At 39.7% G+C, this 27,841-nt stretch overlaps 1 protein-coding gene across 1 annotated transcript in view; it reads left to right on the top strand.

Annotated features, from left to right (window-relative positions):
- The window catches only part of LOC126162579 (uncharacterized), a 384,276-nt gene that overhangs the window by 228,227 nt on the left and 128,208 nt on the right, over positions 1 to 27,841 (top strand). The window contains exons 4-8 of the mRNA XM_049919174.1: positions 5,305 to 5,392; positions 13,524 to 13,675; positions 22,338 to 22,502; positions 22,586 to 22,699; positions 23,923 to 24,043. Coding sequence (XP_049775131.1) covers positions 5,305 to 5,392; positions 13,524 to 13,675; positions 22,338 to 22,502; positions 22,586 to 22,699; positions 23,923 to 24,043 — 640 coding nt within the window. The remainder of the gene's footprint in view (positions 1 to 5,304; positions 5,393 to 13,523; positions 13,676 to 22,337; positions 22,503 to 22,585; positions 22,700 to 23,922; positions 24,044 to 27,841) is intronic.

Genomic DNA, 27,841 nt, shown 5'->3' with positions numbered 1-27,841 from the left:
CACTGTTCCCATTGACTGAAAAAACAATGTCTTTATTGTCTGGGATGTCTGTATTTCCCCTGGTCTCCCTTATTCTATTGTATCGTGTTAAGTATTCCTGGATTCGATAGCAGAAAAAACAGTAGGGGTATTGGGTCATTCCATATCAAAGGGACCAATATTAAAAAGTGTCCCCACTCGACAATCTCCAAATCTAATGAAATTTGGTGTGAATGTTTTATGGTTTTTGGTGGTTATATACCAAATTTCAGTCCAGTATCTTCAGTGGTTGAAATTTTAGGGCTTTTAAAGAGAGGATACTCGCCTTCGCATCGTGTGCAGATGTGCCAAGTTAGCTAGGCTTTTTTAAAACTTCTAGCACACATTTGGCCATTACCTGTGACATACATTGACAAGTTTTTATGAAAAAAATTGGGAGCTAGTCACACTTAAATATAGATACAAGCCTCTAAAGTGGGTAAAAATTTCGTCCCGCTATTCAGAGAACCAAGGTTTGGCTGACCACTGCTACTTTTCATATGAACCGATCACACCAAAACTTAAGAGCGTTATTCCACCTAAGATTCCTGCACATCGATCAAATTTAATTAACATTGGATGCCTAGAAAAAAAGATGTGCATCTGCAGAGTTGCCCAAAATTTTCTAGTTTTAGGGTATTTTTGGGGGCCAATAACTCAACTGTGTCTTGTTGAATCCTCTGGAAAGAGCATGCTTTAAGTTTTCAAGGCTATACTGTTTAATTTCTGGACCTTGCATATTAATGAGTAAGAATACCTATTCGAAGGTAGGGTAAATTGATTATCAGTAAATACAAAAATTAATACAATTTGAAGATGTAAATCAAAAATCAAAAAAATATGTAATTGTAATGTCTCTTAGTAGTATAAGATTTGCCTGCAGTTAGGGAATGTAACTGTGCTAATAAGTGTTTTTACATGATGCTCTTAAGATAGAAAAACCTAGATGATCATAATGGAATGTTATGCTGTTAAGAATGTTTTAACTTTACAATGCATGGTGGTTGGTGGTACATATGCATTGTCACTCAGTTTCGTTTTTTTTTTTTTTTTTTTTTTTTTTTTTTTTTTTTTTTTTTTTTGGCACATTTCATTCCCTCCTCTGAAGGAGGAAGGCGGGCTGTTTGAGGGCATGCTGGCGTCCATTTTCAGCCGTGGGGTTTTCACATAGTTATTTTTATTTGATACAATTTATTTTTCCTGCAAGTGCATTGTTAAGGCTCTATCCTTGCAGCAGTGCTACATTGCTGAAATAGCACTTTCAATTGGTTGTTTCATTGTTGGCAACTTTCACTGTGTCATCCTTCTGTGAGGTGTGATTTTTGGTGTTGACATTGTACAGCCTTAGTGTTGAATACTGAGTGGTTGAATAATCATTAATCATTGTTGTAGCTGAAAGTAAGCACTAAAACAATTTGTTTTGATGGCCTAATTTGTATATTTTATATGTGAATAAGTCTGAGTCTTCTATGCTTCAAACCTGGATATTCATAAGCTTTCAAAATTGCTTGTTATAGATTAATAAACTTATTGTGTAAAATGAACCAAGAGACCCCTTCTTCCAGCTATTTTGGTGGATCATATGTAGCTGATTGTCATAAGTCATCACCATTCTATTATGACAAAAGTCAACTACAATCAGTTAATGAAATGTCACCAATGAACAAGGAGCTTCTACGACATGGGTCTGGGCTTGATTTTACTGAAGATGGCAAAATTTGTCCATACCATAATGCCTTGTTGATGACAAAATTTCAGTTCCTGCAGAAGACTTGCTGCAACCCATTTGGTAAAGAAAAACATGTAACCTAGAAGGCTTTAACAGCAGTGACCATTGCAGTGTCTGATAGGTTGAAGTTTTTGACTGACGTTTTTAAACTTGGTCAGAAAATTTGTACCAAATGTAGACAAGAAGTGGCCCAAAGAGAATCATCCCACCGGAATAAGCAAGAATCACCATCCACAGGGATGTTGTTGATGTGTGCTTTACTGCTAATACTTCATGATCATAACTTGGAGAATCATCATTAAAGGTTCAACAGATCAGCAGATGGGATTCAAAGGGATAGATAAAGCACAAAGTTCTGAAAGCCCAAGGTAGCATTACTAAGGTAATTGCCACAGCTGCTGGTGTGAGCCAAGTAGATATTGCTCAAACATAAACGGAAGAGTGCCAAAAATTTAAAGATACAGAATTCTTAGTTGAAGAACTTAAGCTTCAGGCTTCAAGAAATTCCAGAAAAGTTCAAATTTTGACCCTGGCCCCAAATAGCTGGACTATTGAAAAAACAGCTAAAGAATTTGCTGTTTTAACTAATGTGGAGAAGCCTAGGAAGCTAAAGATAAATGGGATTTTGGCAATATGTGCAAACTGAAAAGGGAAAAAGCTCAAAAATAAAGTAAACCAAAATGGCCTCCTTTTTTTTTTGAGATGGTGAGTTTCCTTGTTTTATGCCCAAACTAAAAGGATTGTGTTGCAGTAACAATAAATGGGAATCACACATCTGCTCCTTTTAGATATGAAAGAAATGTTCATTGTTTATTGTAAGCATTATGGAAATCAACTGAGCTTTTTCTCAAAATTTTGTGAGTTCAGGCTGAAATGATGTACTACAGTTGGTGCTTCTGGGTCATATTCAGTGTGTGTATGTGCAAGTCATCAAAATGTCAAATTAATGTTGGCTTCAGAAACATCCTTCCAAGATGACTACAAGGTTTTCACAAAAAAGTATGCAGTTTGGAATAAAAAGATTGCATTTTGCGATGTTGTGAGGGATGTCCAAGAAAAGTACAACTAGAGGTTTTTCTCAAAAACGCTTTTAAAGACTATGGCCCTGAAGAAACAATATAATACCAACAATAGGCCCATACTGACAGACACACATTGGAGACATCTCAGAGAACTGTTGAAGACATGGAGACATTTATTTTGAAAATTACTGGTTTAAGAAGCCATCACTTTGTGACAAAACACTAAAGTTTATACCTTAAGCAGCTAAAAAGAAATCTTGCTGTAAATGAATTAATTATATTGATGTATTTTGCTGAGAATTATTCATTTGTTGTTGATGCTGTGCAAGGATTTCATGGGGAGAATAGTCAGGCCACATTACATTCATTTGTTATCTATTTGGGTGGCAAAGAATGTCAGCGTATTACCATTTGTATGATTAGCAAATGCCTCCATCATGATACCATTGCTGTCCATGTCTTTCAAATGAAGTTCATAGCATATTTCACATGAGCAAGAAGATGTCCTGATCAGCTTTGTGTACCCACATGGTTCTGATCGTTCCTTCCACTGGCCAGCTGCTAAAGAGACCTGCTCGATTCTTGAGCAACATATTTTCATGACTTTAGATGCACATTACCATCATCATTAGGAAGACAAAACAGTTTTCCCGCATCTGTCCTTGACAAAATTGTAGAACTATTTAACCAAAAATGGAACTGACTCTAGTGTTTTTGTTTTGCAAATTTTCTGTGTTGTGTATTTTACTCGTTTTATGGCATATGTTGAATGAATGTTTGAAATTGATTTATACACTCAAAAAAAATTAATTGTTGGGCATAATTACCAAAACAATAACTTTCAAAATGTATTCTTACCCATCAATATACTAGATCTAGAAATTAAACAATATAGCTTTGAAAGCTTAAAGCATGCTCTTTCAAGCTGTGGTAAGAAAAAGAGGATTGAATAAAACACAGTGGGATATTTCCCCCCCCCCCCCCCCCAAAAAAAAAAACCTAGAATTTGCATGTAGAAAATTTTGGACAACTTTGCAGATGCATATCTTTTCTTCTAGGCATCCAGTGTTAGTTAAATTTGATCCATATATAGCTAGGAATAACCCTTTTAAGTTTGGGTTGATTGGTTCATCAGAAAAGTAGCAGTGGTCGGGCAAACCTTGGCTCTCAGAATTGCATGACGAATTTTTTAGCCACTTTAGAGGCTTGTATCTATATTTAGTGTGGCTAAATCCGAAATTTTTACCATGTTTGATTCAGCATTAAAGTTGTTTTTGTGTATTGAAGCATATGACCGAATGTGTACTAGAACTTTTAAAAAATCCTAGCAAACTTGGCACAATTGCACCTTTGTATATAATGTGAAGGCGAGTAGCCTCTCTTCAAAAACCCCTAAAAATTCAACCACTGAAGATACTGAACTGAAATTTGATATATAAGCATCAAAGACCATATAGAACCTTCACACCAAATTTCATTAGATTTTGGAGATGGCTAAGTGGGGACCCCTGGTCCCCTTGGCATGAAATGACCTTAATCAAAGACCAGAATGTGGGTGCAGAAGTTAAGTAGAGGTGAAAATATTAGCACAAGGGAGGAAAAGCGTGATGACAGAATCAGATGAGTAGAAAGACTACATGCTGACTTAAATAAAAGTGTATCCATGCTCTGTGCTAGCTGAACGACTCGTATCAGTTTTGCAGTGAGCGGTGAAATGGTTTTGAGATTCATATGGTTCTGGGTGCACTTGCTACCAGTTGGTATTCATCCCATGTTCCAGCTTTCTTCAGACTGATACTGAACAGATACAAGGATCTTTGTGGCCAGGAGGGGATACGAGTTCTGTTTGTGAAGACAAATTTTCCTTGGGGTCAGGGGGAGCAGACGTCTTCCCTTTCTCGCTGCCTGTAGAACAGTCAATAAAAACATATTATTGCTCAATTTTAGTTAAAAGATAGTGCCAAGAAACTGAAGCTTGTAAACAAACTGGATACAATTTGGAATTAAGACAGCCAATGGTGAGAAAGTAAAGTACTGGTGACAGTTATAGCCAGGATTTTGCAGCAGATGCTGATGTCCCAGCATGAGTGTGATGAATTATATTCTGGCACTGAACATAAACATGGTCAACCTTACACATTTGTTACTTACTGGCTGAATGATGTGACTGCTTTAGGCACACTTTTGTTGACATTTTCTTGTGCAAATGAGACTGCAAGTAGCGTATTTCATGCTCAGTTGGTAAGGCAGTGAGTAGCTTGCGTTTAACAGAGGATATGAAACTAGACTGATGAATGGAGTTCTTTTATTCATTTGACGAGTGTTGTCAGTTGATTGTGTCCCTTAAAGATTCTTAAAGTATGTGCTGCCATGCACGATGTCAGAGAGAATAAAAAATTATTTTACATACATATGGTTTTTTGAGTGTTCCGCTGTCTTGCACAGAGTATTGAAAAGGCTAGGCAATGTGTCTTATTTCTCTGCCACCGTAGCAGTGTGGGTACTCTAATTCCCTCCTTTGTCTCCTTGTTGCAGACTACCTGTCATCGATATCGGACTCGTGGCTGCGAGCAAGAGCAGAAGCTGCGCTGATTGCAGAGCAGCACACCAAGTCACCTGAATGGTAAGAGCCAAGTCTTCGAGTCTTGTAATGTCACTTGTCCTTAGCATTGAAAACAAATGGAAATTGTTCAAAAATATTTACTGAGTGACTCAATATAATGTAGGCTATAATGTATGTTAGCTGTCTTTAAATCTAGATAAATGCAGGATAATGGCTCTACAAACAAAAGGATCCTGACAGTGTCAGATTACAAAATTAGTGGTGAAAATCTCGAGCACATCACATCATTTCAAATATTTACGGGTATTATCAAGGACCAATCTGAAGTGATAACACAATGAAATCAGTAGTAGAGAAGGTGAATGCAAGAATTAGATTCATTGTAAGTGTTCTGCAAAAGAGCAAGAAATTGCATCCAAGACACTAGTGCGACCAAAGTTTGGAGTCTCTATCAAGGAAACTTGACAGCAGACACTGAACGAATTCAGAGATGTGTGAATTCAGATCAGGTAGCCCATATGAAAATGTAAATAGCTCAGAGAACTTACATGGGAATCTTTGGGAGAAAGACAGCACCAGTCTCATGAAATTCTGTCAAGTGAACATTGAGAACCAATATTCGAGGAAGACTGCAAGACGGTTCTGCTGCTCCATCATATATTTCACATAAGAACCATAAGAATAAGCCAAGAGAAACTGGGGCATGTACACAGGCATATAAACAGTATTTTTCCCCCACTCAGTTTGTGAATGGAATAAGACAGAAAATAAACAGTACTGGTAAGATGTAGCCTCCCAACATTCACTGCACAGTGGCTTGTTACATACACACAAGGTGTTTAAAAAAGTACCACATATTGCTATATGAGGTAGTATTGGCCAAACCTAGAAGAAAAGTTTCTATAATTATGTGTATGGAAACCAATACATGTTGAGATATGGGCCATTTTACGTGTGACAAGTAATGTGCAGTATTCGGTGGCACAGGCAGGATTCACAGGAGATGGCATAGAATATTACTACAGTTTGCCGGTGTCAGCAGATGCAAATCCTCAAGTAGTCATGAAGGTGAGGCATCAGTATCGCTTCAGTTTTGAAGTGTAGGCAGGAGTGGCAGACTCATAAGACCATACACTTTACCAGACAGATTAACAGGTGCTGTGTATCACTGATTTCTGCATGATAAATTACCAACACTGCTGGACAATGTTACCCTTGCGGAAAGGCAGTGATTGTGGTTTACGCTTGATGACGCACCACCCCATTTTCTGCTGATGGTGCGACGTTATCTCATGGACGATGGATTGGTCAAAGAGGTCCTGTGACATGGCCTACCTGTTGACTGGACTTGAATCAGTTGGATTTTTGGTTGTGGGTACATTTAAAGGCATTGGTGTATTCCCAACTGATTGACAATGCTCAGATATTACAGGATCATGTGACACTCTCCAAGTGCAGCCTTGTGTATTTGTAAGATTTACTGGTGCCCTGTAAAGAAGGGCTGAAGGATGTTTCAGGAATGTGGTAAACACCTGCAGCACTGTCTATGGAGTCTGCTTGTACATAACACTCAGGTGGGAATGAGAACATAGATTGATCCATATCTCATCATGTATCGGTTTCTTCCACATACATCGAAAAAAGTTTTGCATCAATTCGGTTCAGAGAGTTCTGGAACCTGTACAGAAAATTGAATAGAGATCAACATAAACATCATTTCCGCCCTTTTTATTGCTCATGAAAACCACACATTACATGTTGTACCACCATACAGCGAGACCTTCAGAGGTGGTGGTCCAGACTGCTGTACACACCGGTACCTGTAATACCCAGTAGCATGTCCTCTTGCATTGATGCATGCCTGTATTCATCGTGGCATACTATCCACAAGTTCATCAAGGTACTGTTGGTCCAGATTGTCCCACTCCTTAATGGCAATTCGGCGTAGATCCCTCAGATTGTTTGGTGGGTCACATTGTCCATAAACAGCCCTTTTCAGTCTATCCCAGGCATGTTCGATAGAGTTCATGTCTGGAGAGCATGTTGGCCACTCTAGTCGAGCGATGTCATTATCCTAAAGGAAGTCATTCACAAGATGTGCACGATGGGGGCACGAGTTTTCTTCCATGAAGATGAATGCCTCACCAATATGCTGCCGATATGGTTGCACTATCAGTCGGAAGAGTGAATTCACGTACCGTACAGCTGTTACGGTGTCTTCCATGACCACCAGTGGTGTACATCAGCCCCACATAATGCCACCCCAAAACAGCAGGGAACTCCACCTCACTGCACTCACTCTAAGGCATTCAACCTGATCGAGTTGCCTCCAAACACGTCTTCGACGATTGTCTGGTTGAAGGCATATGCGGCACACATCGGTGAAGAGAATGTGATGCCAATCCTGAGCGGTCCATTTGGCATGTTGTTGGGTCCATTGTACCATGCTGCATGGTGTTGTGGTTGAAAAAGATGGACCTCACCATGGACATTGAGAGTGAAGTTGCACATCATGCAGCCTATTGCACACAGTTTGAGTCATAATATGACGTCCTGTGGCTGCACGGAAAGTGTCATCCAACATGGTGGCATTGCTGTCAGGGTTCCTCCGAGACATAATCCATAGGTAGCAGTTGTCTACTGGAGTAGTAACTCTTGGGTGGCCTGAGCGAGACATGTCATCGACAGTTCCTATCTCTCTGTATCTCCCCCATGTCCGAACAACATTGCTTTGGTTCACTCTGGGATGCCTGGACACTTTCCTTGTTGAAAGCCCTTCCTGATACGAAGTAACAATGCAGACATGATTGAAGTGTGGTATTGACCATCTAGGCATGGTTGAACTACAGATAACATTAGCCGTGTACCTCCTTCCTGGTGGAATGACTGGAACTGATCAGCTGTCAGACCCCCTCCGTCTAATAGGTGCTGCTCATGCATGGTTGTTTACATCTTTGGGTTGTCAACATCTCTGAACAGTCCAAGGGATTTTGTCTGTGGTACAATATCCACAGTCAGTGTCACTCTTCCCGAGTTCTGGGAACCGGGGTGAAGCAAAACTATTTTTGATGTGTGTAGTTCTGACCTTTTGCAGAAATAAGCTTAACTTTTTTATAAACGTCCTGTACATGTAAATGTAGACGTTGGAGGTGTCCAATTTATCATTATCGAGTAATTTTATGTTGATGTATTAGTCTTATAATGTCACTGGGCTAGGACAGATGAAATGTAGCAAAAAATCAGTCAGCCAATCAACCACTTGCAACTATTAACTTCTGGCAATGGGAAAAATAATCAAAATGTACTAAATAATAGAAGTTAGTAATTGAAGAACCCTCATAAAAATGAGATGTTATTTTGTTGCTGTAGTTTTCAGCATTTATTGTGTTGCTGTGGAGAACTGTTTGTTTTACACAGCTGTACAACATGTCAACTCTCATGATTACAACAGCCCGTACAGCCGTGCATCATCGACATTCACATACAAACAATTTAAACTACTGTGGCTTTCCTGACCACCAGGTCCAGACGAGTAGTCACTAGAATCTCATAATGTTGACTGTTCATATGACAATAGAAGATGAAAAAGAAATAGAAGAAGGTCTGTCAGCATCATGGCTGGTGACCAAACTCCTAGCTATAAAACACAATCACCACCACCAGTCCATCACTGCCCAGACTGTAAATGATGGTGGTGTCTGACCCTGGGTGTAAAGAGTGCTGGGACTAGTCATAAAGAAACCTGACATGCCTACAAATCATAAGTGGCACATTTCCAGGGTATGTTACTGCCCAGCCTTTCATGAACTGACCAGTTACTGTGTCTCTGGACTCCTCATACCAAAGCAGGCAGCAAACATTTTTGAAAAATTTCTCAAATCTTGTCAGTACATATTGTTGTATGTAACACAAAAGAAAGTAAGAGTTGAATTCACACACATGTGCTTTTAATCTCAACAATTTCTATTTTATGTATATTATAAATGTGGAAGACAGTGTTTCAAGGGTGATTCAAGAAGTAAGATGACAATTGCACTCACAGCTGTCAGAGTCTTTCTGTTGAATGAATTTTACAGACCTACAGAATCAAGCTTCAAGAATCGAATCTGCCAAGTAGAAAAATATTGGACAAACAGTCACCAGTCCTATCATGCTCAGGTAGTTGGATGGAACAGAAGAGTCAATGTGATTTTCACTGTTCTGTTTTCTTCATTGGTTTATTAATCACTGGTGTCCTCAGCACTGCTCCACACATATCAGATTCTTATCATCCTTCCATAACTGCAATACAAGATTGGATACACCCTGCGACTTGGCTCTATCTCTGCATAACACTAAATCTTTCTGAATCTCCTTCATCATGTCAACCATATGATTCTTGGGGGGAGGGAACCAACCATACACAGTAAACTGACACTGACACAAAACCACAGTTAGAGCTTTATCCATTATCATTGTAGAGTATGTCAGTTACTGGTACTGTTTTAATCATACCTATTTATTTATGTTTTCTATCTTCCAACTGCATGCTTCCATAACTGAGTATTCAGCATGCTTGAATGCCATGTGGGGGATCCGGGTTCAGTTCCTAGTAGTACCAGGGATTATTCGTTTGTGGGAGTACAGATAACGGGATGCATTCAGCCTTGTGATATTAGTGGGGAAGCTACTTGAGTGGGCATTCAGTATCCCCTGTTAGTCCTATTTGGTATAGGCTCCACATACCTAAGCAATATTCTAGGATGGGTTGCATGAGTTATTTGTAGACTGGTGGTATTTGCCTAGCATTCTACCAATAAACCGAAGTTTGCTACTTGCTTTACCCACGACTGACCCAATGTGATCGTTACATTTCCTGCCCCTAGAAAGTTTTACACTCTGGTACTGGATGAGTTTTCCGATTCTATCTGTGACTCACTGATATTATATTCATAGCATACTGCGGTATTTCACTTTTTGAAGTCCACAGTTCTACGTTGCTGAACGTTTAAAGCAAGTTGCCAGTTTTTGCACCATTATGATATCTTATCAGTGTCTGCTGTGGGTAGCTCAGTTGGTAGAGCACTCGCCTGTGAAGGGCAAAGGTCCAATGTTCAGTCTCCAGTCCAGCACACAGTTTTAATCTGCCAGGAAGTTTTGCAAACAGAAAAATTTGAAAATGTTGAAATCACATTTGAGGTATTTTAAAGAGGAAGAAGATGTCTTTCTCATTTGCATGGTAACTGTTGATGAGATGTGTGCCTATCAATATGAACCAAAGAGTAAGTGACAGAGCAAGAAATGAAAATATCTGTCTTTTCTGATAGCAAAAAATTCCAAAATCCAACGTTCTGTAGGATAGTTGATTATTATACTGTTACAGGATATAAAATGTCGATTACTGGTTCATTACACTCATAAAGATTAAAAGTGAACAGTGACATGTAGTGTGGTCTACTGTGATATCTAAAACCCAAAATCAAAATGAAGAGGAGAGGAAAGATTTCAAGAGGCATTGTTTTTGCTTCAACATAATTCCTCCCCCCTCATACACCTGGGAAAACAATCCAGTCCATTCAGAATCTTAGTACTGAATTGCTTGAGCATCCACTGTACAACCCAGGTGTATGTCCAACAGATTTTCACCTTTTTGGCCCAAAGAAGGAGCACCATATGAATCGAAATTGTGGAGGTACTGCACAATGCCACAGAGCTCTTTCTAGGGCAGAATTAGGAAGCTTGCTAACTTCATGGATGTTGAGGGAGATTATGTAAAGAGCAGATGTTACATGCAATGTTGTTTTCCAAAAAACAGTACTATATTTTATATTTCATTATGTTTTTACTACATACTGGAATTCTACACACAGCATCCTTCATTTCATGTGGTATTGATCCCAGGGCACAATGATGACAGGGACATCAGTGTACATCCCACATTTGACTGACCCCATACCTCAGATCTTTATATTGCAGTTTCTGCTCATTTGTTTTTTCATTAATGATCACAGTGATTAAAGAGGTGATATTGTCTATGGCTGTTTAGCTGCAACCGTGTGATCAGTATAAATTTGTTGGTCATATGGGACAGTGTTGTATTGAGTGGTCATAGCCACTTTAGGTGTCTAGTTGTATCCTTTGTTGGAGAGATTTGGTACCCCAAGAATGCTGTAAATTTGCCAGTAAAGCTATGTGCACACCTTATTGTGTCTCTTGAGGTACTCATTCTTTACTAATGTAGGACAGCCTGGTATTATGTGGTGCATGATCTAATGGCATGCTACACAAAGTTAACATCTGTCATCTTGAGTGTTTTTCAATTTAGCTTTTTCACAGTTCTTTGCCTTCAAGGCTTGTTATTGAGCAGCTACTACTAGAGTTGCTGTCTCTGCACTCATTTTTCCTCTTCTAAATAAGAGGTGTATCTGATGTCTGTCAATATTTAAATTCTCCATACGACTTGGGAAAAGACCATACAGAGATTTCTGTTTCCAGAACTGTTTCAGCTTATTCTGAGTTTCCGTTTTGATGTTACTTTGGAAAAGTGTGTCGTTAGCAGCACCTTCTGCAGTCTGTGAAAGCTTTTTTGCAATTTTTATGCAGTATGTGAGAACTTTCTTGCAATTTTCTTCCCCTGGGCAGTAATTTCTGTCTCCATTTGCTATCTCAGACTGTATTATCTGACACATTAGTGGATCATTCACACACTTAGTTACAAACCTGCTAAATTCTGCTCTGGGCCGGCCGCGGTGGTCTAGCGGTTCTGGCGCTGCAGTCTGGAACCGCGGGACTGCTACAGTCGCAGGTTCGAATCCTGCCTCGGGCATGGGTGTGTGTGATGTCCTTAGGTTAGTTAGGTTTAAGTAGTTCTAAGCTTTTTTGCAATTTTTATGCAGTATGTGAGAACTTTCTTGCAATTTTCTTCCCCTGGGCAGTAATTTCTGTCTCCATTTGCTATCTCAGACTGTATTATCTGACACATTAGTGGATCATTCACACACTTAGTTACAAACCTGCTAAATTCTGCTCTGGGCCGGCCGCGGTGGTCTAGCGGTTCTGGCGCTGCAGTCTGGAACCGCGGGACTGCTACGGTCGCAGGTTCGAATCCTGCCTCGGGCATGGGTGTGTGTGATGTCCTTAGGTTAGTTAGGTTTAAGTAGTTCTAAGTTCTAGGGGACTTATGACCTCAGATGTTGAGTCCCATAGTGCTCAGAGCCATTTTTTTCTGCTCTGGCTCTTTAATAAGCTGCCTCTATTTGCATCACATCTTGCCTGACTTCCTTTTGAGTTATGCATAACCTGTCGATGTCAGCTCCTGAACAACTTAACAATACTTTGTAAGCAACTTCTATGTCTTACAATCTGCATGTGAAACATCTTGTTAGATACAGTCTATCAGACTGAAGCAGTATTCAGCTACAGATACTGCCAGTAATCCTACAACCATAATTTTGTTCTGGACTTGAGTTCGGTTCTTAGCACCTATTATTATTATTATTACTACTACTACTACTACTACTACAACACATGAACCTGTGTTCAGTGTATGCCGCATTTAGAATCTGAAGATGGTCATTGTATGATCAAAACCAGTTATGACTGGGTCATAAACATTTGATTCTGTCTGGCTGTGTTGACTAAAATCCCCCACGATAACATGGGTGCTCCTCTCTCCAGCACCTTTGTTTTCCTCATGTAATTTGCTGTATGTTTGATACATCAATGACCCCCCTTTACATTTAAAAAATTATAATTATGTGTTACATACAAGATGATAGCTTCAAAAATATCCACCATGTTGATGACATAGCCTCATACATCATGCCACCCCCCCCCCCCCCCACCCCGCCATCATATCTCATTCTACTTGACTTTAAATTTCTGTTTATCTATCATTTTTGTTTTAGAAGGGTAGTTTACATCTCTGGACTGCTCTGTACTATGCATACTGTAATGTTATGTCACTGAGGATGTCTCATTAGATGTAAGAGAGTGTCTGTAGGCCATAACCTTGTCAGTTGAAATAAAATCATAAATAAAAGAAATGTGACAAAACTGAGAAAGAAGTTTTTTTCTTTTACACAGTATTTCACTGCAAGACAGTAGAATTTTGTCGTTGCCCACTTAAAGTGCTGTAAATGGAGGAAATTTGTGGCGCCAGTGTTGCTACAAAGCCATGGTGAAGTGAGGAGGGGTACTGAATGTGTTGCAGGCCGGGAGAGTTGGGCGGCTGCCCATCACCGCCCCGCTGCCCGCCCAGCAGGTACCGTGCACAGGCTGGCCTCTGCAACAATGTGCGCCGACCACTGTGGGGTGCCGCAGGTACACCCTTCCTCAGGCTCGCGCCACCTGTCTACGCTGATGGTGAGTACAGCACAGCAAGGGGCTTCCAGGGCAAAAAAAAAAAGAATTGATCAGAAGTGACCAAATCTACTAGAGAGGTAGACATGGTGAAGTCACCTACTGTGAAGATTCATCTGTTCCGTTCCCTTTCCTCTGTCTACTTGATATCCTTGGTATATCTAAACCATCGATCACATACAACTTCTCTAACAAGCAGGTATCTGTGTCCCTGCACCCAACCTCTACAGACATTCCTTATGTCTATAGTCTGTCGGCAAACTGAAGAACAAGAAGGTGAGTCCATGCTGTTTCTACCCAGCTGTGTCACCTACTCTAAGCATAAAGTAACTTGGTGCTTTACACAGTGAATTCTAGGACTACAAGCATGTGATTAGTGGATGAATGCAGGTTTAGTGCAAAAGCCATCTCCCTCCCTCCCCCCCCCCCCCCCCAAAAAAAAAAAAAAAAATCCCAAAAATCCCCTTCGAGGTAACTCCTTGATCTCCTTTCAAGGTCACCCCTTCTCTCTTTCTTCTCCTTCCCGTCTCCTCTCCTCACTCCTCCCTCTCGTCTGTACCCCTCCCCTCTCCCCCCCCTTCCCATCATTCATACAGGTTGTCAAGGTTCTGGTGGAACTAGCCCACTTGAACTACTTATCAAATTCACGTGGCAATAGGTCAGTTAAAATAGTGGAACTGGCGTTCATATGTCTACTGCAATGTTGGAAATGGCCCGTTTGTACTACTTTAAATTACTGTATTTCTAAATTCAGGATGGTGAACTTAGGTCAGATAAAAATATGGAATCAGCATTTTATATCTGCTTTTATAATTTGTTCATAAACAATTGCACTGGAACATGCAGCAGCACTGGAACTGGCGCAGCAAGTGAAAACTGGAGCGGGCAGTGTCCACCCATGAACTGCTCAGGCCAGGATCCCTGACATACCACTGTGCATCTACTGGCTGGGCACACCAGCTGGCTGTTTTGTGTAAGCTCCCTCCAAGTTTAAACTTGTTCTTCATCCTCCCCCACCCCCTCCCGCCCCTCTCAACCACTACCACCCCCAGCATCAGCACTCCTCTACCAGCTAATATGACCAAGCTCACTGCAAGTTTTGATTTGCTCATCTGTCTCAGTTGTGGGCCAGCCTGTCTCACAAGGGAATGGTCAGACTTGTCATGTCGAAACCTATGTTGCCTTTTTTACCACTGTGAGTTAACATTGCAAGAAGTCTGTACGCAGAATTTTAGCTGCTGACATGAACTGGAAGTCTGTAAACAATTTGATGAAGAAGACATTATTGTCGCATGGTTTCCGCGCTTATAACTGCCTCTTGTACAACCCTGACCTCTCTCGCTACGTTATATCAACGCCATCTAGGGACAAGGTGGCGTTAGCTACGCGCCGCTCTCTTGCCACAGCAGTGAGAGAGCTGATTCCCCCAGTGAAAGGGATCGTATGATAATTAAACATTCGTTGACAAATATGGCTGATATGTTATCTACAACATTCTTTCCAAATAGCTACGAAATAGACACAAATAAATATACGGTTTAGAATACGTCCAAATTTTATTTCTTGTAATTACCTCAAAAATGCGAAATATTGATACAATGTTCAAAACAGGTTTTTTGTGCACCAAGAACATACAAGCAAAGACGACATATGACAGCCCTGCGAATCACAGACGTTGTTAGATGTCCGTAGACAAAACTTGGCTGGCGTTAGGAATGTATCAGGCCTAGTATCAGTATATTTCGAGGAGTGCCACGCATATTTAATCAAATTTTGAAACCATGGGGAGGAAAATTGATAATGTGCTACTGATTACAGCTTGAGGATATTGTCACGGTGATACACAGGAAATTGCAGTGGTCTGCACACAATAATTTTCTCTGTTAGTTTTCTGTAACTTCCACCAATGGAAAAATTCTCTGCCCAAAGGTTGAATTATGTTCGTCGTGCCGGGTGGAAACTGAAGTATCTCTACTTCTTTGTCAGGGTGGGCTCGAAATACAGCTTTTAATGAATCAGACCTTTTATGACCTGACCACGAATCTAGAAGGAGAAGAGATTTGTTCCCGCAGAACGGAAGAAAAGCATGACGCATGAAAAGTGTAACGTTTTCATTTCCCATTTTTCCAGACTTCGATGCGTCTACCACAAGATTGTTTGCGTAGAACATTGTTCTTTTGACACGTGGTCCAAAACGTCCAGTTGGTTCTTGAAGACACACATATAGGCTAGTTTAGGCAGAAATGAACCGTCCAGACTAATTATGGGCATTATAGTGTATGAATGTGTGAGTGCAGTCGTGGACTGCGCAATCGCCTCAATGTTTTTCCCCTTTGAATGACAGTGTTCTTTTCGCACGCATTTCTTTTTGAAAACCTGACTGATCTGCATTGTACACGTACGATTCACTAAAACTAGCGATCTTATTTTTTGCATTCGTAAGAAAAGCTTCTATCATTTCGATTTGTGTCACTTCATTTTCCGACCTGTTTCTCGATACAAATTTTATTATTTTTATTGCCACAATTTTATGTGATCTTTTGAAGCGACTAATCCAACTTTGAGAAGCTGTAAATTCTTTAGCGCCTATCGCGTTGGCAATCTCTAACGCCCAATCACGCAAAGTTGTATCGTTGACATTAAATGACTGTTGTCTGGCATCGGTAAATAGCTCAAAAAGTCGCGCATTTATCTCCGTCGCAATTTGCAGTCGACTCTTACGTCGTCCACCGACTTCCTATTTCCATCTAGACAATTCACGTTCAGAACGAACAAACCGATACTTATTTTGAACAGTACTTACACATAGGCGTTTCTTACCACTTTCGTTCAACCAATACGTCACCGCTTTTTCTTTGTCTGATAAGGTAATTGTAGTTGCTGGTGTTACTTTCGGAGATAATTGATGATGGTACGTGGCACTATCATTCGAAGAGTCTTCATGAGTGCAACTTTCGTCGGTGTCTTCGCCGTCTGTAGATTCACAGTCTGCAATATCGAGTGTTTCAGTTGTTTCTAGCCACATGTCTGCGCCATTTACATGCTCGTCTAGAAGTTTAACAACCATGTCGCACAACACATAGTCTTCACGCGTGTCTTCTGTTGATTGCTTCATTTGGTGTCTATGGCATATCTCCATGGCAAGCAGCAAAACATTTACAGGGTTCACCATCACTTGTGAGGGGAGATTGAATGTTCACCGTAAAGTGGCTTGCGGAGTATAGATGAACATGTACAGAACATCTTTCACATCTCTAACCAGTTTCAGGACGGAATGTCTCAAAATACGTACCAGAAATTAAAAGGACGTGGATGCCACAGAAACGAATATTCGTTTCCCCTTTCCACCAAAACCGTGCAGCGATATTCCTCTTTAGTGAACGCCGCGGTAAGACGGCCGCACTTCCCGACCATGCGCACAACGCTCGCGACTCACCATTTCCAGGGATGGCCAGCCGTCACTGCAAGCGCCAAGCAGGAAACACAGCCATGTTCCTTATTTTTTTTAGGTGACTTCCAGTTCATGTCAGCAGCTACAATTCTGCATACGGATCTTTTGCACAGTTAAATAACAGTGCTAAAAAAAGCAATACATGTTTCGGCATGACAAGTCTGACCATTCCCTTGTCAGAAGAAGATACAACAGCTTTATGATACCCTTCCCATCCGAATCAATGCCTAAATCCAGGCCAGAGGGATGCAACATCATAGTGAAATGTGGGCTCATCCTGACAAGTTATTTATTTATTTGACTCAAATTTGCAATCACTGAAATAAGATCACATACCCTTTCAGCTCATGAAGTTTCATTTTATTTCTTCCTCCCCTTCTGAGTGCTTCACTTCTTTTGTCAGGAAGTGTATAGCAGCGGCTCTTGTTGAATTAGATAATGAGGGTTACTCTAATCAGTTCCATATCCAGTTTAAGACATTGACAGGGGGTTTCTGTGACACATAATATGTTTCTTTTTTCTCCTTAGGGGAGAGGAAGGAGAGGGGAGAGGGTCACCTGGAGGGAATGATGGTGATTTTTATAGGGAGGGTTGGAATCAATGTACCATTTGCAGTATTCCCTACAATGCTGTATTGCTATGGCATGCTCTAGTTTTGTAGCCAAGTTTGGCAATGGGCAGTAACACTACTTACTGGTGTGAAGTCATGAGACTTTGTTGTATTGTGCCTATAATGCAGGCTGTTCCATGAAGTTATACCAATGTTTCTGCAATGTGTCTTTCAAATCAGTGGCAACACAGTGCGCTGACACCCCTGTTAGTGTTGTTTTCACTAAATTCATTAACACTACACAAAAAACAGAAGTTAGCAAGTAACACAACTAACACAAGAAGTGCACACAAAGAGAACTTATGCAAGTCACCATATGTTGCACTTCGGTGCTAGAAAGGGAATTAATTTTTAGTCTGCCTGTATGGCAGCTGTAGCACTCTTCCAGGAAAGGACACTTCTCCTACCACAAGTGGTGTTTCGTCTTCAGTTTACTGATGGACTATAGGATATGTCAGTCTGCTGGATACTGGGAGACTTGACTGTTTGGGAAAATAAGCAAGCAGATAAAAAAACCAAATACTTCTGTGCTGTCTGTGCTGTCTTGCTCTTGAGTCAGACAGTGATGCAGCTGTGGGAGGAGAAGTGGCTGCCAGTGAGGCACAATAAGCAGAGAAGTCAACTATCCATTCACGGCACACGGCATACGTGCCACTCCAGTGGGGTGTACTCACCTTGACTTGCCTGCAAATATGACACTGTCCGTGAACTCATGGCTTCAGTTTTGTAATGCAATTGATAAATTTGTATTGTTTTTTTATTTTTACTACAACATCCCTTTGTTTCACGGTATAAATCAATATTTTTTTAATAAAACCTGAATTAAATTTTGTCAGCATAAGTTTTGCTATAAATACTGTTTATTTTTAAATAAGACAGAAGGATAACCATACAGAGCGAAAATGTTTCGTGGTTATGTGGTGCTTTGATAGGATATGTAAACGAAGCAATCTAAATGAGGTAATGGCCAGTAGGAATGCTACACACCAAATGTACTGGTAATGCAGTTATGCTCTTAATTAACAAGGCTACTAGGAATAGTATTGTAATCTATTCTTACTTATGATAGTCTTCAGTAGCCCACAGTAGTTTTATGGCTCTATCTTTTAGTCCATTTATCAGTTAGCTACAGTTACCTGTTAAATTGTTTCAGCTCATTCTGTTGCCTATGTCATTTTCATCATCCTCTGAATGTCTTTTATCATAAGTTTTAAAAATGACAGTAAACATGATTTTTGTACATCCATGTCTGTATTAAACGCACTTATCTCATAAAAGATAGTAGTGCAGGTGCTAAACACCTGCCCGTTGCGCAACCAAGCCATCGGAGCATCAACAATTCAAATATAACAACTTCACACCCATTCATACGTTGGAAGTCAAGCACTCCATTTTCACATCCCTGACTTACAACAAACTTACTCCACTAAATCGTCTGACTTGGAATTCCATCTAACCACCATTACCTGCACCTACAAAACAGTAAACCTACTCAGTGTCACTTGTGCCAAAGTAATTATCATCTTTCCACCTCCTAGAATCCATCAGTTATTCTGCAAAGATGTAAGCAACTCGCTGGTTTGTTTGAATATCACAGTGCCTTAGTAAACTGTCGGAGGTAGTATGCCTTTGTCTTCCTGTGACATCTAAACTGTCTTAGCCATTTATAGAGGGACATACAGTTTAATGTGGACTCAATAACGAACTGCAGCTCGGCATTTTTCACATTCCTAAAAGTGATAGAAGGGATAAGGGACAGACGAAAACCCATTGTCTGGCACTTAACCAGTGAGCCCCCGAACCACCAGACCTCGCAGTTGCTCATATGCCATGCACTCTGCCTCATTTTCCCACCTGTCTACCCTCTCTGTCTCTCACCTGTATTTACTAACCAAATTCCCTCCTTCCTTTACATTCGCCAACATCCCAATAACCCAAAACCTCCGATAATCTCAAGCAGTGACACCGCCTCAACTCCTCAATCTTTTCCAAATTCAGTCACCACATTTCCACTTCCCTTTTATTCCATGTCTTGTGTATGATATCCAAAAGTAACTGTATCACACTCCCTCTTCATCCCTCACAACTCTGTCCCATCTCTTATCCCTCCAATCATCTGTGGGCCTAGCCCCACATCCCTAACTCTTTCCACACACCAGTCACTTCATTATTTCTCTGTATCTCCTGTTGCCACAATGCAACACTCATACTATCTATCACCTGCACAGCTCTTGACATTTTATCAGTTTTCACTTCCCATTTCCTCACATTTCCTCCCCTCTTTATTGTCCCCTGTAACTAAAATATCCAAGACCTAATAACAGCATGTGTTGTATCACTATGTATACAGTAGCAGCTATTCTTTTTGTAAACATATTTCATATATGAAACTCACCTTTAATCATATTTCAGTAATTGTTTTAACCTCCTTAGTGTATTTTTAATGCTTTTAAATTGAAAATTATTATTTTTGTATTTTGAATTATTATCTGCTGAAGACCATAATTATTGCTTCTTTCCTCCTGGGAAGTGAAATCATCAATAAATAAACTATGTTTGTCCCCATTGCGTCTATGGTCCCAACATGAGTAATGCTGGTTTTTCCAGAAGATATGTGCCAACTTAAACAAACATATGTAACAGTTTCGTGTTTCATACTGACAAAATGTTCACACTTAAAAAGTGACTTCCGTACACACACACTAATAGGAAAAGAGAGATATGAAAGATGAAAAGTAGGCTGTAGGGGCATTAACAAAAAAAGATTTTTTAGTAAAATATGATAGCATCAAATTGCCACAGTAGGGTCAGTAATTATGTCACTGGATGTGTTGGAGCATTCCTCCCAGGCAGGACCCCACCAATGTAGCATGACAAGTGACATAATGCTGTACCTGTCATGGCTGATATGTGGCAGTGGCATGGCATGGTGTGCATTTGAGCCAACACCAATAGAAGTGATTGGCAATAGTACCATGGCACCTGTCTTCTTCGGAAGATGAAGGTATTCTTGCTTTATTCTACTTAATTAATTTTAACAATAATCTAAAAGGCATTGTTGGACATCTCCTTACTGGCATACTAATGTCAGTGAACATGGTGCTTTTAATATATTTAAAGTGATGAATAAATATCTCACTTTCCTTTTATTTATTTATTCATTTTTTATGACACACTACAATTCAAAAATTGTAGCTGAAATGTTGAAAGCAATATAAAACAGATGCAGCAACAGACTGGTCTTAAGTTGTTCACCAGGTAGTTCCCAGCACCCCAGGAACTAAAACATAATTGTGCAGCGCACCGGTAAGGCTGAGTATTGTTCTGTAATTTGTTTTCAGCAGTAGCAAAATTGAAACTTTGTGTCAGATTAAAACTGTGTGCCAGACTGTGACTCAAACTCATGACCTTTGCCTTTCGGGAGCAAGTGCTCTCCCTAGTGAACTACCCAAGTACAATACATGACTCATCCTCACATCTTTACTTCCACCAGTACCTCATCTTGTACCTTCCAAACTTCACTGAAGTTCTCCTGCGAATCTTGCAATACTAGACTAGCACCCCTGGAAGGAAGGATATTGCAGAAATGTGACTTAGCCACAGCGTGTGGGATGTTTCCAGAATGAAAATTCTGAAAGTAGCAAAACTTTTGGAAGCTGTGTCAGACCAGTTCCAGATAGCTAAAGAAGTCATCTAGATTGGCCTGACATAGGAGCACCATTTTCACTAATGCCAAAAAGGAATTAGCACACGATACCTCAATTTTATCAATTGACTGTCCCATTTTCTTTGGCTGCTTTAGTGGTATGTTACAGTAGCTCAGCACAGGGATTTTAATGTCTATGTGGTCTGCACATGTGTTCTTGCAAACAAACAAAGGATTAATTATTTAATGGAAAGTTAAGTCTGCAACTTAGTGTGTCTTCTTTATGGTAAGTAGTACTCTGTCTTTTCCTTCATTGTTGGTATTCCAACCTCGAGTTTCCAATGTTTCATTAATTATGTAACTACTTTTCAAAGTGATAGTTAAGACTTTATGACTACTCCTCCTACAATCATAAGGTTCCTCAATCATTTTCAAATAATACCAATCTTATCAGTAAAGTCATTGACTTCTAAGTGCTGCTCTGCTATGGTTGTGATGTACTGCCATGCTTTTAATAGACTTTTTAATAAAAATAATGACATTATTATGAAAAAGATAGATTGGTACTCACCATATAGAAGAGGTATTGAGTCATAGATAGGCACAGCAAAAAGACTGTTAATGCGTAAGCTTTCAGCCAAAATGATTTCTTACAAATTAGACAACATGCACACACATTCATGCAAACACAATGCACACACACTTGAGCACTGTCTCTGGCTGCCGAAGTGTGCGTGTATATGTTGTCTAATTCAGAAGAAAACTTTTTGGCTGAAAGCTTACTGTTGTGCCTATTTACGACTCAGCATCTTTGCTGTGTGGTGAGAAACAGTCTATCCGTTTTGTAATATAATCATTAATCCAGACTGAATTTTCCATTATTTAATAAAAATAGTAATAATTCACTGCATGTATGTGTATAATATCACCTATTACAAGTATTGCTACTGCATAGCAGGTCTCAGTGCTACACCACAGCCTCCTGGTCTGCCGCCACCGCAGATAGTAGCAGCAGCACTGACCAAACTACAGGCTGGTGTGAATGAGCATAGCTATGTCACAGGTCTCGCTGCTGTGTGGGGTGACATGCTAGCCCACGATCTAGCAGCCACCATCAACATTAGTAAGTCATCTGTCAACAGGTATCTGTTACATTGCTTACACTCGACACCCACCAGCAGAAATGAACTTGTATTTGTTCAACAGATTCAGTGGACTGCTGTACTCACAATCACCCTGAGTGCTACCCAGAGAGGAGCAATAAAACGTGCAATGCCTATATGAGGTCATTGCCATCGATTTCAGATGACTGTAAACTAGGTGAGTGTTGTAGAAACATAGTTTATTGGTTGTTTTTTCTTCTTGCTAATAATCCATATCATCTAAGCTTGATCTTTAGTGTCTTACTCATTTTCTTGCTGTGAAATGATATTTATTTACATTCCAGAAGGATTTCACCTTTTAATCTTTTAATATAAAACTCATCTCCAATGCATTTTTTAGTTGCTCATCTGTTATGCTAAAACCTGTAATCAAATATTATATTGGAGCAAGAAGAAGACGTTTGCATTTATCACAAGAATATTTATCTACTTACTATAGAAAACGGCCACCCCAAAAAGTTTGCTGTAAAGTCAATTTCATGATGCCTAGTAGTTTAATAATGATAAAGCAATTGCTAAAATGATCTCTATGATCAGCTGTAAACATTCTACATCATACAACAAAATACGCGAAGAGCTATCTCTAGCTCTAGTTCATACCACAATCAGCAAGTTAAGTATGTGAAAAAAATGACATTCCAGAATGGTAAAGATACACTGTGCTCTAACAACTATGTTAGAAAGATAGATTGAGGACATCAGCACAGATTTTTTTTAAAAGGATCATAACATTATTGCTAATACACAGGTGCTAAACAAATACAGAAGAATATCATATGCCTTGTACAAAAAGTTTTGTTGGTTTTCAGTCCAGTGTCTGAGAACTGTCAAAGAGCCCCAGGAAGTTTCATTAGTGTGAAGAGATAACTATACAAAATATTCAGCTGCTTGTTAACCATTCTGGTACTGAAACACATGGTAATGGAAAAAAGACCAAAATTCTTATTTCAGTTTTTAGATATTTTTGTTCCACAGGAGAAGACTGTTTTACCATCCTTTCATCTGACTATTGCTGCGGTGGAAGTAGAAACAATAAATGTGTCACACACTTAAGTGTTATTGTGGTTGCAGTCGACTCAAGAGAGAGTTGTTTTGAATCATTAAGGGGGAAACAGTTTTATTGTCCTTATCTGACCTACTAGTGGAGGACAGGTGATGGTGTAAAATTCCTGCTCGGCATGCTTTATGTTATTTTTGTGGGTTAAACCTCTCCACAGTGTCTCATGGAATGAGATCATGTAACATCAGTGTTCACTATCTCCCTTTGTTCAGCCAACCAGAGAGGCTTGCATTAGGTATGGAGTGCATGAAAAAGGAGAGAATAATGTTATTAGCAGTATTTTGTTCAGTAATTCTGCAATGTTTTTCAATTTTTTGCAGAAGTACGAGAGCAGATGAATGCAGTGACAGCTTTCCTGGATGGTTCAGCTGTATATGATGAGCTAGGACCATCTTATCGCAAAATGGAAGAGGGAAGAGTTGACGTAGATGCATGTTCAAGGTTTGTTCCATTTCCAGGTCATTTTTATCTGACCTATCTGGATGAGTGCGCTTGGTAATGGAAAGAGTTACACCGTGAAGTATCAGTTTGGAGCTTATAAAAGTTTGTGGAGCTGTTCATCACATAATGAGTATTAAATGATTAAAAGTTTCATTTCATTTCAAACATGTCCCTCGTCATTATCATCATCATCAGTAAGAAGTGTGACCTCCATGGGCACAAATGCATTCTTTATTCATTATGAAATGGAAGCTAATGTCTCTGGCCATCATCTTGAGAAGTTTGTTGCCTTGCCCGAAACACATGCAGTGGTAGTTCATGAAGATTACTGTCTAGAACCTGAAGTATACATGTGTACATCACATCTCACATACACTCTATGGCCGTTACATCAGGGAACTGGGCAGGACACTTGAACATCCATACATTCCTGGACATGTTTTTGGTATGAACTGCAGTGTGGGTCTTGCATTGTTCTTCTATAATATGCCATTTGGTACCCGGGTTATAGAGAATAGGACAACAGGGTTTACAATTCTTGCCTCATCTCTGTCAGCATTCACTCTCTCTTCAACAATTACCAAATTAGTCCTGGTGTCACACCCAATAGCTCCCCATCCAATGATACCAGAAGTTGGAGAGGTTTGGGTCCCAATAATCACTGCTGCCTGTGGCATAGTAACAGGTTGACTATAGACACATTGTAGTCAACCGAACTGCCAAAAACTGATGCAAGACTCATTGCTGAGCAACAGAGGATACCATTCAGTGTCCCAGTTGACTGGCTCGATGTGAGTATGTGTTGTCCTGAATCTGTCTCATCACTAGACATTCTATAGTCATTGCACTACAGCCAGTTGTCTGTACAGTCTGTCAGTATGATGCTCCCATGTCCCTCATGTCAGCAGTTTGACTTTTTGCAAAATCCTACAGAAGGCTACAACAAAATCAAACAGTGGAAAATCCAGGATAGAATGTAACAGTATTTTGAAAAGGATGGTTGCTGCTCACCATATAGCAGAGATGCTGAGTCGCAGATTGGCTCAACAAAAAGACTACCAGAAAGTGAGTTGCATTTGCGTGAGTGCATGTATGCACATTGTCTATTTCTGATAAAGACTGGTTGGCCAAAAGCTCACTTTCTAAGAGTCTTTGTATTGTGCCTATCTGCGACTCAGCATCTCTGCTATATGGTGAGTAGTGACTCTCCTTTTCATAACAAAGATGGCTATAAGCTGTATGTGCATGGCCTCTGGACATGTGTTGCTATCTCCACCTGAAACATTCCAGTAACGTTAGGCATACCCAATAACCATGTACTCACACTATTCTTTGTGTGTAGGAATTGTATTCTTCTGCACTGAAAAATAAACTCAAATAAGAATGAAATATTTAATGAATTGATTCCACTGGTGTGAAAATACTGGAGTACAAATTTGGTGGTATTTGGTTGAGGTGTTCATGGTGTAAAAAGCCATTGTATTTGTGACTGTGGTACTATTATTGGGTGTATACGTCTCAGGACAACCAGACAATCTGGGAAAATCCGGAAATTTTTTCATCCGGGAAGATCCCAGGAATTTCTTAGAATTCTGGGAATTTTTCACTGTCTTAGTTTTCAGGTAAATTTTTGTAATTTTTACTGGTAAGAACTGATTTTCTAACAAAGAATTTTACTATATCCCACTACTGCAGAATAATACTGCAGCAATAAAACATAAAGGAGAAAAAATAATAAAACTTAAGTTGCAAAGGAAATGCACCATTTACAAAAACAAAACACACAAGTGTCTACCAACAGCAAAATGTGTGAGAAGTTTTAGGACAAAGACTATACAATATGTCATTTAAAAAAAAAAAAAAAAAAAAAAAAAAAAAAAAAAAAAAAAAAAAAAAAACTGCTTCCGATGTGCATGACGTCACAACTGTTTATATTAGGCTTCGTCTGAGCAGTTGCCAGTGTGCTCAAGTGCACGCGCAGTTGAGTCGCATATGAGCAGTATCTTCTCTCGTTTCTGGCTGTTACCTTTCCCAGCAATAGCAACATGCAGCCAGACGCTACCCAGAAATATTTTTCTGGCATGCCCAAGCTGCCAGATTCACGCATTTGGGGAGTGGGTAGTCTCCACGCAACCCGTGTTTACATTCAGTGATTTTGCTGGTTCGGCAGTAAATTTTTTTGAAATGAAGTGTTTCATTCCACACTAAGTTTCAACTATTCACCAAATTTCAAGTGCATGTTTTCATCTTCTGGTTTGTATGGGATTATGCCATAATAAAGAATGAAACAAGAGATAATACATTACTGATACTCCAAGACATTTACAACCCAAAAACCACATTGAAAATTTTAATCTCAGGTTGGGGCCTGCTTCATTGTGAATCTGGACATATGAATATGCATTTTAGTATGTGCTACAAAACTTCAGTGCTTGTGGAATATCCCCTGATGTCCTGTTTCTTTTATGTCATAGTGTGATACCTCTTAACGCTATATACACATGAACATATGGGCTTCCCAAGTCATCATAGCTGCTCACGCACCATAATATTTGTTTTCTGATGCTCTCTGACAGCTGCGGAAAAGAATCTATTCTAACAAGTCTCAGGAAAATATTGTGAATGGTGGTTTGAAAAGCATTACATTTAAAGTAAATTTCCTTTTACAGAATATTAATTACATTATGTGTGAGAATGTGCAATGAATTTCTTAAATCACAAAGTGTTGACTCTCATTTAAAACTTAACACTCCGAGGACCAGCCCCTTAGAAGAATTTTGAGCCCAAAAGACCAGACATCTAAGTCACTATTGAAAATTTTACTGGCACATTTGTCTGATATACCTTAAACTGTAACACATGCAAGAAAGACCAATATTGTATGTGAAATCTTGGCTTTTCTTCTGGATTATTAATCATCAAGACTAATATTATACATGAAACCTTAGCTTTCCTTGTAGCTACTCTATGTGTATTAAATTAAACCATTAACTTTTGCTCTTTGTGTGTTCGGGCTACCTAACAGTGATGTTGTTATTGGATGACTATGCCACGCATGTCCTATGCTCTGAACATCTGCTGTCATTGGCTGGAAAGATCACATGACATGATACAAAATTGTTAAGGCTTTCGTAGCTTCTTGTTGACAAACTGCCTATTGGCTTCTGTCTCGGGTTCTTCGGCCGACGTTCATCTAATGATTTTTCTGACGTTTCGCCAGCACGAGTGGCTGGCATTGTCAAAGCTTCACCCTCCATTGCCCAGTTCACCACCGGCAATGGAGGGTGAAGCTTTGACAATGCCAGCCACTCGTGCTGGTGAAACGTCAGAAAAATCATTAGATGAACGTCGGCCGAAGAACCCGAGACAGAAGCCAATAGGCAGTTTATCACATGACGTGAGCTACAATTGGCTTACAAAAGCACATCACAATCTCGATTTCAGTGCTTTGGAAACAAACATGCTGTATTTGGTGGAATTTAAATCTATACTTTTGTAATACAAAAATTTGGGGAGGGGGGGGGGGGGGGGGGGGAAATGTTCTATGCCAATGTATAAAAGCTTAACTTTTCAAAGGATTGATAAGTTTTACAGTTCTAAGGGAAAGTATACTGTTGCTTAACATGTAAAAAGTGTATTTTCACCCAAGAAAAAGTATTTTTAACTGGGAAATCTGGGAAAAAGCCAGGAATTGTTTTTCCTTGTCTGCATATACTCGCTGTATCATTTAATATTTCAGTAATTTCTTTATCTTAATTAAGTTCTGATTAACTTATATTGTGCTTGTAGAAAATCATC

This window comes from Schistocerca cancellata, chromosome 2, assembly GCF_023864275.1.
Source record: "Schistocerca cancellata isolate TAMUIC-IGC-003103 chromosome 2, iqSchCanc2.1, whole genome shotgun sequence".
Classification (NCBI taxonomy): domain Eukaryota; kingdom Metazoa; phylum Arthropoda; class Insecta; order Orthoptera; family Acrididae; genus Schistocerca; species Schistocerca cancellata.
Note: the sequence above shows the minus strand (reverse complement) of the source record. Positions and strands in the feature narration are given on the sequence as shown.